The sequence below is a fragment of the Emys orbicularis genome, chromosome 7, assembly GCF_028017835.1.
Source record: "Emys orbicularis isolate rEmyOrb1 chromosome 7, rEmyOrb1.hap1, whole genome shotgun sequence".
NCBI lineage: Eukaryota > Metazoa > Chordata > Testudines > Emydidae > Emys > Emys orbicularis.
Window position 1 is genome coordinate 88781734 of NC_088689.1, and position 12233 is coordinate 88793966.

At 40.5% G+C, this 12233-nt stretch overlaps 1 protein-coding gene across 4 annotated transcripts in view; it reads right to left on the reverse strand.

Annotated features, from left to right (window-relative positions):
* PFKFB4 (6-phosphofructo-2-kinase/fructose-2,6-biphosphatase 4) overlaps positions 1 to 11695 on the reverse strand; it is a 56838-nt gene extending 45143 nt beyond the window's left edge. For all 4 annotated transcript variants that reach the window (XM_065407324.1, XM_065407323.1, XM_065407321.1 and 1 more), the window contains exon 1: positions 11593 to 11695. In XM_065407324.1, the coding sequence (XP_065263396.1) occupies positions 11593 to 11695 (103 nt within the window). The remainder of the gene's footprint in view (positions 1 to 11592) is intronic.
* Between the last annotated feature and the right edge of the window lie 538 nt (positions 11696 to 12233).

A 12233-nucleotide genomic window follows, 5' to 3' on the forward strand; every position in this document is an offset into this window, starting at 1 on the left:
GAAAGACACTGGTAAAAACCTGTGCAGCTACCAAACCAAGCAGTACTGTCTGTGTACGGACGTTGACGTTCTTGTCAAGCCAGGACCATAATGTCTTCTGGTACATTTTTCCTCTCTCTCAATTCTGCGAACTGTAATTCCAAATAGCAAGGAGGGGGGATACAAGAAGTTTGTGAAATGGAAGAAGTATGGTATTTATTCTCCTTTCAGCTTTTCTCACAAGCTCCCTGAAAAATCCTAGATACGAGACATCATTGCCAGGAAAAATCGAAGTGACCCTAGAATGTCCAAGAGATGTATCATTATTTACATCTTGCAGATTTCATTTGAAATACTCAACTCGAATTTTGAACAGTTATCCAGAGAAAGCACTGGAATACAAGTTGTAGAAACTGACAATAAGCAATTGATTTGTATGCAACTGATGTGCTGAGAAAGCTCACAATGCTGCTTCGCTCAACATACTCTATATGGGGCCTGTGTAAACCAAAAAGATTTTTTACTTTCTGAACAGAATTTCCAGACTTTAACATGACATGTATGGCTAACATATATGACTTCAAAATTATTCTTACAATAAATACTGACATTTGCCTAGGGTGAGCAATGCAAATTCAACCTTCTTCCCACAGCAGTCATTTCACGGAACACTTACAAAGACTTGTAATATGGCATTACAATGGGACACCACTTTCCATATTGCTGAACTAGCACAGATTCCTATGGCACATCTACACAAGCACAAGCATGCCAAGCTAGGGTGTAAATCAACAGTGCTCCAGCATACTGTGCACTCTCCATGGGAACCCTGCTGAAGCACACTAAAAGTTCCCTAGTTTGAAAATGAACTTGGGAACTTCTAGTGCACATCTGCAGGGTACCCACGGGCAGTTAGTGCACAGCATGCTGGAACGCTGTACATTTACATCCCAGCTTGTCACACAGCAAGTGCTCATGTAAATATGCCCCAGTCTTCATGTTGCAGACCTACGGACTGTTCAGAACCATGCAGCACTATTACCTCTTTTAGATAATGTAATTCATTGACAAACATATGAATTGCCATTCTGATTAGACCAATGGCCCACATACCTCAGTGTCCCATCACAGACTAGTGCTAGATTCCGTAGAAGAAGCTGTAAAACCCACATCCATTATGCAGCGTGTCCATGAGGGACATTTTTTCTGAATGCCATGGATCTAGTGGCCAGGTTATATTCACAAATACATGGGCTGATAGCCCTTACACATTTTATTCCATAACTGTGAAGAGCAGTAGCATAAATATGACTAATGTTTTTTGCCTAACTATGCTTAAGACGGAGAATAACTCCCATAAGTACAATTTCACAAGGCTCCCTTTATTAGGAACCTATGCTCCTACTGTTTAATATATGTACCGAATCTGATGCTCTAATCACTATAGGCACAATTCTTTGGATATGTCACCCTACTACTAGAAAGCCAAGGGAATAATTTGCTGATCCCAATTACAACAGCAGCCCTGATTCCCACTCTCACTAAATACTTCAGTTATAAATGCCAAGTTGGTTGGGGGGATGCCTTCCATCTACAAAGAGACTGGTACCAATAAGCGACAGCTACTACATATGCAAGGGAAGAGGAACAAAACTAAATTCAGCCTTAGCCTTTAAGGCACTATAATCTCCAGTACTGTGTATTTACTTAACTCCACAGTCCTGCAACTAATACTGTAACTAACCTTAGAGGAAATACTCTATTACGCTTGAAATATTTCAGTAGTAAGGTAGCTTGAAGACAGATGTGCCCTCAGCAAGGACTAGCCACCTGGGAAGTTTAAACTTCTGAAGTTCAGACATTTGAGTTCAGCAGGAACAAATAAAGATTTTTACTTTTTCTCCCTGCAACAATCGCCTAAACAAAAAAACGGGTACACTAATTTTTCTCATTGGTTTCCAGGGGAGGAAAAGTCACATTTGGCTGAGACCAAGTATTAAATGTCAGAAAAAATGGGAGAACTTTTTGGGAAGTTTCAAATATACAGAAAAAGGAGATAGCAAAAGTTTTCACATAATCTTAACTATAGATTTCTCTCCTGACAAAGTACAACACATGTACAGAAACATTACTGTATGTATTCATTTAGTTCATAGCATGGAAAGTGCCAGTGTCCCAAGGGCTAAGGTGATGCAGCTTAAGAAATTCCACCATGCCATTGTAAACTGCTGAAAAATGTAAACCCTTTTTTTAAAAATAACTGAAACTTCCCTATTTTCACATCCCCCTGTGAACAATGCCACTTAGTATTGGAAGCTGAGCTTTGTTCCCTTCTCCATTTCCTGACAACTAGATGAGATCTTCCCCCCTTGGGCTTTAACGTCTTTCAATTTAATTAAGAGACAAGAAATAAAAATTTTATCTAATTAGTCTAGATGGCCTGTGCTCTTTAATTATTAGTGCACCCAACGAAAAGGAGGGAAGAAAGAGGTATAGGAAAAGGATAACTGTTATAAAACCTCAAACTATAAAATTATGTTTACAACACAAAATGTTTAAAGAGGAAATTGTAATACTACCACTAAAACATAGTGCAAGCATTACTTTAATACTATGGCAGTGATTAGCAGAATTGCCTCCAATGCATTCAGGGTATGCAAGGTCTACAATAATTCTTGCTTCCCAAAAGAAAAATACTACAAGAGTATTCTTAATAGAAGCTGACATTTCAAGAACACTATAATACCTTACTATATTCACTACCATGCAGAATGGCAAAAGGAATCTGGACTGCTACAATCCAGGACTTCATGACTGTATTGCATACTTTACTCAGTCTTGTTTTAGAAATATATGTAATGCATGCAAGCAAATAAGATTTTTTTAACCAAATAGTCATAAGCTTATAAAAGTAACCACATCAAGAAAAGTATTGTGTATTCACCCTGTCAAATCATTTTCCTATTACCAAGCAACAGACAGAAATTATCATATGGCCACAAGTTATAACACAATTGGGAAAAACAAATATAGTTTGTTATCCTGATGAAAATGTGACTATGTGAAATAGCATTGTTCATACCAACCTGGCACTCCATAGCAAATTTTTCATTTTAGATTCCATATGAATTTTGGAAAAGGAAAGGAAATAGGTTCCCCACAATAAAGTAAAGTTAGGCTTGTCTAGTAGCCTTTTAAAAGCAATAGTGAGCACAAAGGAGTTAAAATTATTAACTTCTGAAGACTGAGAAAAACCAAGTGATGTTTTTATTTCCTCCTACTTGCACTATTTCACAATAGATGTTCACATGCTGTGTCAATGTTTTGAAATCAGACCGGAATATTTAACAAGTGAACTTGTGAAACTTATGTCTTAAAAATATGTTAAGTTTACATACTGCCTAAAAATTATGTTTCACTTATGTGAGTGAAAATGTCCCTCCCCTTCCACATACTTAAAACTGATGAATAAATTTCTCATTTCTATTTGGTACTTAAATCAACTTTTATGGTCAGCAGAAGTATTAGGGTATCACTCAAAGCACACTGAAGACAACAAGAACCTTTCCATTAACTTCAGTGGACTTTGTATCAAGCCCTTAGTCTCTGAAATTAAAGCACTATTTAGCTCTTAGATAGGCCCACACCATCCTCTCTGACTAGAATAGACAGAGGGTTGAAAATACCTCCCTCCCAAATAAGATGGTTCTACATATTGTGTCCCATCCTATGTCCTGTCAAATTTAAATATTTTTGTTTCGGTGTTTTGCAAAAGCATGTTGATCTTGAAGACAAAGAAGAGCGCAGCAGTAACCCTGGCCTGATTCTCCTCCAATGACAGATAGCAGCTACATCTCTAACAAAGTGCTTAGAAAAGCAATTCAAAACTAGGAGTGCCCTACGGGTTGGAAGATGAGCCAGTGATGCAGCAAATTTTTATAAAATTGTACATACACACGTTGAAGCAACATCCATTTATGTTAATTCTGCCCAGCATTTCTAATGTATTACTTTGTCTTTGAAGCCATCCAGTTTCATTACCAGCACACTGAACGATAGGGTTACACTATGCTGCTCCTTCTCCTACCTTGCTCCCTCTCCCTTACCTATAGCAGCTTTCCCACCCTCAATTCTTTCCAGTCAGCACAGATACAAAAGTATCTTGACCAAGGAGACTAACAAACTAGTGAGGGGATGGAGCACTGCTCTGCCCTTGTTCTAGATCCATATGCAGTCTTTACACGGATGATTGTGGTCATCCTCCTTCATGCCTCTGGTTCTCCCCTTGCTTTACTGATCTACTTGCTTTACAGATTTACGCTCCTTATCTGTGGAAGCCTCTCAGGGTTCATTTGTGTGTTCTCTCCCTTTCATATCAAGTTCAATTACCACCTTCATGTAGGTGATTCCTAATTTACCTCTGCTCTCAAACTGGTCTTACATTTCCAACTCTTTGTCAGATATCTATCTCCTGGACATCCCAAACGCACTATATTTGATATGGAGCATCCTTGCTCACAATTCCTCTTCACAGCCTCTCTTTTCTGCCAGCATTGACTAATCCAGTACCCTCCTGGAACCAGCCTTGTAATCTTGGTATGATTTTCAACGCACCCATTCACATTCCTGTTCTTCTCAAATCCTGCTGCTTTTCCCTGTAAGACATCTTCCCTATCCCCAATGCTAAACTGCTCATCTAAAGTCACAGATTTACAGTTTATTACAATAATCTGTAACTCACTAACCATCCCTTTTTGTCTTGTGACTACAGGAGTGTTAATGGGCCACTTCACCTTGAATTGTCCCTTAGAATATGTGCTAACTACTTATGCTAAACTATCTGTTCAATCTTGTATTTAGCTGTGACACTCTCAGTACCTTTCCCAGACCTGAAAAAGAGCTCTGTGTAGCTCTAGTCTAAAGCTTGTATCGCTCACCAACAGAAGTTGGTACAATAAAGGAGATTACCACACCAACCTTGCCTCATCTTGGTCATCTAACATTTTATTACTGTAACCTTCCCTTCTCTGAGTTATCTGCCTTTCACTACTTTCTTTCCCCTCTTCTCACCTATCCAAAATACTGTTGTAGTCGTCATCTTCTACAGCTGCTCTGCCCACCATCGTCCCCTTCTCCCCATTTAAGCCCCTTCATCGTGTTATACAGATAACTGTATATAAAGGCCCTACAAGCTCTTAAAGTAAGCTCTCCAGGGCAGTGATCATGTCTGTCTTTATATTTTTGAAAGTGACCTAGTTTTACAGTGGTATATGAATCTCAAATTAAAAAAAAAAAAAAGTTACTCAACTTGTCAAATTCTATCTTTAAGAATAACTGATGTATACAGTTCCAGGAAAAACAGTTCCAGGAAAAACTATTTTAATTGCAGGAAACGTGGCCTTTATTTTTCACCTTTGTTCTATAATCTTCCCTCTCCCCCCAAAAAAATATTTAGCTTTAGTATATTTCACTGTTCTCAATTAAATCTCAGGCTTAGATTTGATTCCTAGATGCACAGAACTTAAAGCAACCCGACAGCTGAACCTGAAAGTAGCTTTGATCTAGGCCAATTATAGACATACCCAGTTGCACCCAAATAACCAGTTATAGAATGCTTTCAAGACAGACTACTGTAAAAGTTACGTGGGGATGTAAATAAAATTGACACTTAGCTGATTTTTAGTGAGTTTTATTCCCTTACTTCAGCTACAGTGTCATTTTGAACAATTTATTTTCACTTTACCTTAGTGAAGTCAATACACTTTTTAAAAGCCCTATATTTTCACACCAAGCTGTCTCAGATGGTACTTTGTTGTGCTTTTTACTGGTCCAAAATTATACAGATGTTTACTCCTGTTGGATTATCATGGTCAAGGCAGAATCTAAAAATATTAGTGTTTCATGTGTTCTAATTGTTTACTGAGATACCTAATATGGTTTCTTCCAACTCAGATAAGATCACTAAAGGTAACTGCATCCATGGAATCCACTAAGTATTATTCAGTCTCAATGTTAAAGAAAGTCCAATTAACCACAGGTATGCCATCGGAAGAGCCGAGCTACTTTAGAAATATATCAGGAAACAAACAGAAAGACAAGGAAAAGATAAACAGAAAATAATACAAGTAATTTAAAGGGACATTATCAAGACAAAAGAACTAAATCCTTACCTCTTAACTGCCACTTTAGATCAATTCAATTGAACATACTTAAAAAAAAAAAAAGTTTCCTTTCACCATTTATCTTGCTTTCTCTTCTTGCATTCTAAATAGCTTAGCCAATACCACCACACTGTTTGTAACCTTGATGTTAATCACCAGGTTTTGACACCCTTTCTCTGAATCATTTACTAACAAAGCCATGTGCCAACCATGCTGGTGTACAAACAACAGCCTCACTATTTACCCCCTATGCATAATGAGTGTATTCTATAAAAATCTGGGAAGGGATCCATCCACACAAACAGCAGTACGTATACTGTGTGAGCACAAAAATTTGGGAGGAAGGAGGACTGGGCAGTTACACAGACATAGTTATAGTATCCTGCCTACACCGTAAAACACCTGATTTACAGCCTGTTTACAGGAAAACAATCCCTGTTTCTGTCAAAGATGGTGGGACGCGTATAACACTCAGCATTATAGCTCCTAACAGAGTATTAACAACGTTGCATGTAGACATAGATTACATTTAGACCCAGCTAAATCACTTACTAGTTTCAACTAAAACCCACTTCACTGCAGCAGTCCACACAAGAGATTCACTTCCTGGACACTACAGTGCTAATAAGCGATGGTCACATAAACACCACCCTATACCGGAAACTTATTGACCGCTATACTTGTCTACATGCCTCCAGCTTTCATCCAGACCACATCACACAATCCACTGTCTACAGCCAAGCTCTAAGATACAACCGCATTTGCTCCAATCCCTCAGACAGAGACAAACACCTACAAGATCTCTATCAAGCGTTCTTAAAACTACAATACCCACCTGCTGAAGTGAAGAAACAGATTGACAGAACCAGAAGAATACCTAGAAGTCACCTACTCCAGGACAGGCCCAACAAAGAAAATAACAGAACGCCACTAGCCGTCACCTTCAGCCCCCAACTAAAACCTCTCCAGCGCATCATCAAGGATCTACAACCTATCCTGAAGGACGATCCCTCGCTCTCACAGATCTTGGGAGACAGGCCAAACCTCACTTACAGACAGCCCCACAACCTGAAGCAAATACTCACCAGCAACCACACAACAAAAACACTAACCCAGGAACCTATCCTTGCAACAAAGCCTGTTGCCAACTCTGTCCACATATCTATTCAAGGGACACCATCATAGGATCTAATCACATCAGCCACACCATCATAGGCTTGTTCACCTACACATCTACCAAACTGATATATGCCATCATGTGCCAGCAATGCCCCTCTGCCATGTACATTGGCCAAACCGGACAGTCTCTACGCAAAAGAATAAATGGACACAAAACAGATGTCAAGAATTATAACATTCAAAAACCAGTCGGAGAACACTTCAACCTCCCTGGTCACTCAATTACAGACCTAAAAGTCGCAATTCTCCAACAAAAAAACTTCAAAAACAGATTCCAACGAGAAACTGCAGAATTGGAATTAATTTGCAAACTGGACACCATTAAATTAGGCTTGAATAAAGACTGGGAGTGAATGGGTCATTACACAAAGTAAAAACTATTTCCCCATGCTAATTTTTCCCCTACTGTTACTCACACCTTCTTGTCAACTGTTGGAAATGGGCCATCCTGATTATCACTACAAACGTTTTTTTATTCCTGCTGATAATAGACCACCTTAATTGATTAGTCTTGTTAGAGTTGGTATGACAATACCCATTTTTTCATGCTCTGTGTGTGTGTGTATATATCTTCCTACTGTATTTTCCACTGCATGCATCCGATGAAGTGGGTTTTAGCCTACAAAAGCTAATGCTCAAATAAATTTGTTAGTCTCTAAGGTGCCAAAAGTACTCCTAGTTCTTTTTGCTGATACAGACTAACACGGCTGCCACTGTGAAACCTGTTACTAGTTTCAGACTCTGTTAAAAAACTGTAATGTAGACAGGAGCTAAAATAAACTAGTTAGTTTCATTTTCTGGTTCTGTGCCCCAGCACAGCATTAGCTTGGAGCTTACAACAATTAAAGGAGTGAAAGTTTTCATTGCAAACATACATTTTTTAAATTAATATAAACATTTATATGCATAATTAGGATTTATACTTATTTTTAAAAATAAAACCTTAAATCAGTTAAAAAAATAATACTGTAACAAACATAAAAGGTGAAAAAAGTAGGCCAATCTGGAAAAATGTGCATGAGCAGAAGAAAATATTTTAAGAATTCAAATTTATTTTTATGTTATCTAATGCTCTGTTGAAAAGGCTTCTCTATTTAAATAGGTATTGCCTGTGGAAGAGTTACAGAACTTTACCAAGAAACAGGACAGTCTAATAACAACAGTTAAAAGTCTAAGCTGGTTACTTGTTATTTATAACCATCAGAAGCCACTTATTTTTGTTTGAGAAGATTCATGCAGATAATCAGTTCACAGATTTCTAATACACATTTCCATTGTGTACATGAAATTTTAGTTTCTTCAGGCCTTCTTTTTAAGAAGCACTTTACCTATCTAAAAGCTGCCACTGTAACAAATTATCATCTATTGAAAACAGATACAAGTTTGGCTGAAGTAACTGTAAGTCTTCCAAAGTGTTTTTTGCAGTAGCAATTGATATTTAAGTAGTTTTCCATTTTTTCTATATTCTATTGCTCTTACACAATTTTTTTTAATTGAGTGATTTATTTCATATGCAAAAATTAGTTTCATAGTCTATCTGATAAATCAATCTTTAGGAGCATTTTTTAATGGATGGACCAAAGTGATACTTTAGATCAGTGGTCCCCAACCTTTTCCGTGGGGCGGGCGCCGGACGACCAGCCGCCAAGGACCGTGGCCGCCGGACAAGCAGACACTGAAATGCCGCCATGAAGCGGCAACGTCAAGAAGCGTCGCTGCCAAAATGCCGCCGTGAAGCAGTGTCATCAAGAGGCGTCACCACCGAAATGCCACCGAAATTCGGTGGCATTTCGGCGGTAGCACTTCTTGACATTGCTGCTTCATGGTGGCATTTCGGCAGCTGCTTCTCCGGCGGCCAGGAGGTGGGCGCACATGGATGCCCCGCACCGCGTTGGGGACCCCTGCTTTAGATCATGTAAACATGATCGTGGGTATTTGCCTTAAAAGACCACAATAACTGCAGTCCATCCACTACTGAATTCAGTACTATTGAAACCACTTGGCCCAATAAGGTTATCATGACTTAAGCGTGGTAGGGTTTTAATTAAACTGAGACAAAAGTTTCTGTGATGAAATCTCTTACAAAATTGACTACAACGTTACAAAACCTGAAACCATAAGTCCTAATGCCCAATAACTTGGTTGGCTAGACCTCAAAAAAAAAAAATCTATTAAGTGATATAACAGATGACCTAGTTAAACATTTCATTTTAAAAAATTAACTAATTTAGAATCATCTAAAAGCACCTGAAACATGTAGTTAAACTCCTTAGGCCAAATTTAGCTTTGGCCCAATGAGGTGCAACTCCATTAACTTCATACAATCAGATCTGCTTATACCAGGTCTGAGTTCAGCCCACTGTTTTAAGACATCTTGCAGTTAAAACAAACAAATGAACAAAACCATATCAGGTGAAAATGTACACACTTTTTATTTAACAGATCTGTTTTTGATGCAAATAAATCCTCCACGCAGCCTTAGCTACAGCTTTGTAAAAAGAGATAAATCCTGTGCTGAGCTAGAAATGATTTATGATATGGCAATACAATGAGTAAGTTAAACAGAAAGGAACTAAAAGGGAAACCAAAAGGATTTACTGCAGTCCAGCGGAAAGGGGAAAGGGTTTCATGTGAGAGGAAGGTCCTTTTACCATTTATGATCCTGTCTCAGAGCTATTGAGATCCACTAGTTGCTATAAGAATATTAATTTTCTTAACACCTTAACTTTACTTGGTTAATATGAAGTAAAAGAGACCAACACCACTAAAGTGCCTTTCCAGCCAGCATTCATTTACAGTATTTTTGGAAGAGCGACCTCACAGGGTTTTTTGTATGTTTTAAATACAAACTATTTAGATCTGGCCTATATTATTAAAACTACCACACTGTAACATGGTAGTACCATGTATGGTTCAGTCTTCCAAGTGTAGATGGAACCAAACCAAATTTTAATTGAGTTACCAAGTCATGCTGCAGAAGACACATGAAGTTCAAATTTACAGCAAGGTTCTGGAATGCAGTTTGGTCCCATCTACATAAGATCAATAGTTGACAAGGACTATCATGTTGTAACCAAGTCCCACAACACACTAGTTTTTCTAGTATAGATGGGACCTTAGTGCGAGCTGGAGAATTCCGAAGCCAACCAAATGTTCTTAAAATGTAAAAGGCACGAGACATCTCTGTCATTCAGATTTATTTACTGATTCTATAAGCACTAGCGTAGCAAAAAGTGCAAAGTACAAGAGGTTCTAAGCAACTCAGAGAGGGCTTTACTCAAAGGGCAAGTTGTATTTCCCTTCAGACTCCAGATTTCTACCTCAAGCCTCACAACTTCACCTCAAGGAAATATCCATACCACAGAACAAAGAGAACTTCCAGATGAATCACCTTATGCTTCCTAAAAAGAAAAATTACAGGAATCAGAGATTTTTCTCCATTTCTCAATGTGCCAAGTGTAGCTTACAATAAGAAACTTGAAGATCATGCCACGCTGTCCCTCACCATCAAAATTATACCCCCCTCCCAGCTCTTGCAATGTCTCCCAGTCCATACATTTTAACTCCTGCTCTGCCTCCACTGCCAAATCCCTTGCCCAAAACAACTCCTGTGTTGTCCCCCTTCCCCAAGCACCTAACCCACGCTAGCCCTGTGGCCCAAATATTCACAACAACAATTCTTGCACTCGTCCCCCAATCTCATCTTCGGGGCAGGTCTTGTTCTGCCCCCCAATTCCACCACCTCACCTCTTCCATGCATCTTCTCCACCAAGTCCTTTGCATCTCCCATGACCCACCAATTCCATCTCCATCTATTACCACCTCACCTGCATTGCCCCAACTCCAGATTTGCTCGAGACACTGTTGTCCCCTCCCCCCGATTTGTCCCCTAAACATGACCTCCTCCACTGCCTCCTATGTCGAGTCACATCTTGCACAGTCTCCCTCTATTTTGCCCCCCCAAAAAACATGCACTTCTCCCCCAAGGTCTCTCAGTCCCTGTTACCGTAAATCCTGTACTGCTATATATTGTATTTTACACACTCACACCCCCCTTAGATAAGCTGTTCCCTCTCCTGCCTTTCTGCTGCATACAACCCGCACTATACCTCCCCCAGACTATCCTGCTGGCCCAGTCCCCTATCCATCTGCTGAACCCTCAACCCCTTTGTGTCTCCTGCTCAGCTCCCCCAACCCCTTTGTGTCTTCTGTTCCTAGTTATAACGCAGCTCGCCCACTTCCCCCTGCGGATCCTGTCCCCCCGAGTGCTCACCCCCGCGCTGGGCGCTGTGCTTGGCCGGGAGCCCGTTGTTGTAGGGTTCCCAGATCTTCTGCAGCGGGTTCTGCGTGAGCTCCCGGGCCGGTGACGCCGCCATCCTTGCATGGGGCCCCGATCCACCGGCAGTAGTAGCAGCGGCTGCTGGGGAAAAGCCGGGCGCTCCGCAGCGGCAGCCGGCGGAGTGTAGCTGCAGCTCCGCCTCCTCGGCCCACCGAGGCCCGGAACAAGGAGCCGAGGAGGGACTGAGCAAACGCGCCCCCAGCGCCGGACTCGAACAGCGCAGGGGAGGCGAGGGAGCACCGTACAAACCCCGCCCCGGAGCCTTGCACCAGGGAGGGGCGGCTAGCTCCGAAGCCCCCACAAGCCGGGGCTACCCACCGACGCACACGAGGCGGAGGGGCGGGCTGGAAGCGCCCTACTGGCTGTCCATTCAGTTCGCATGCCTCTGGGAGAGATGGGAGGCCGAGAGAAACCGGAGTTCTTTGTTGCGGCACTTACAATGGTTCCAAGTGAGCAGCAAATAGGTTGAGGCCAAAATTCAAACCCTCTCAAAAAACGGTCTTAATCATATAGCAACCCTCCCCCCCCCCTTTTTTTTTTAAATATATGATTGGGTCAAACAAACAAAAATAAAT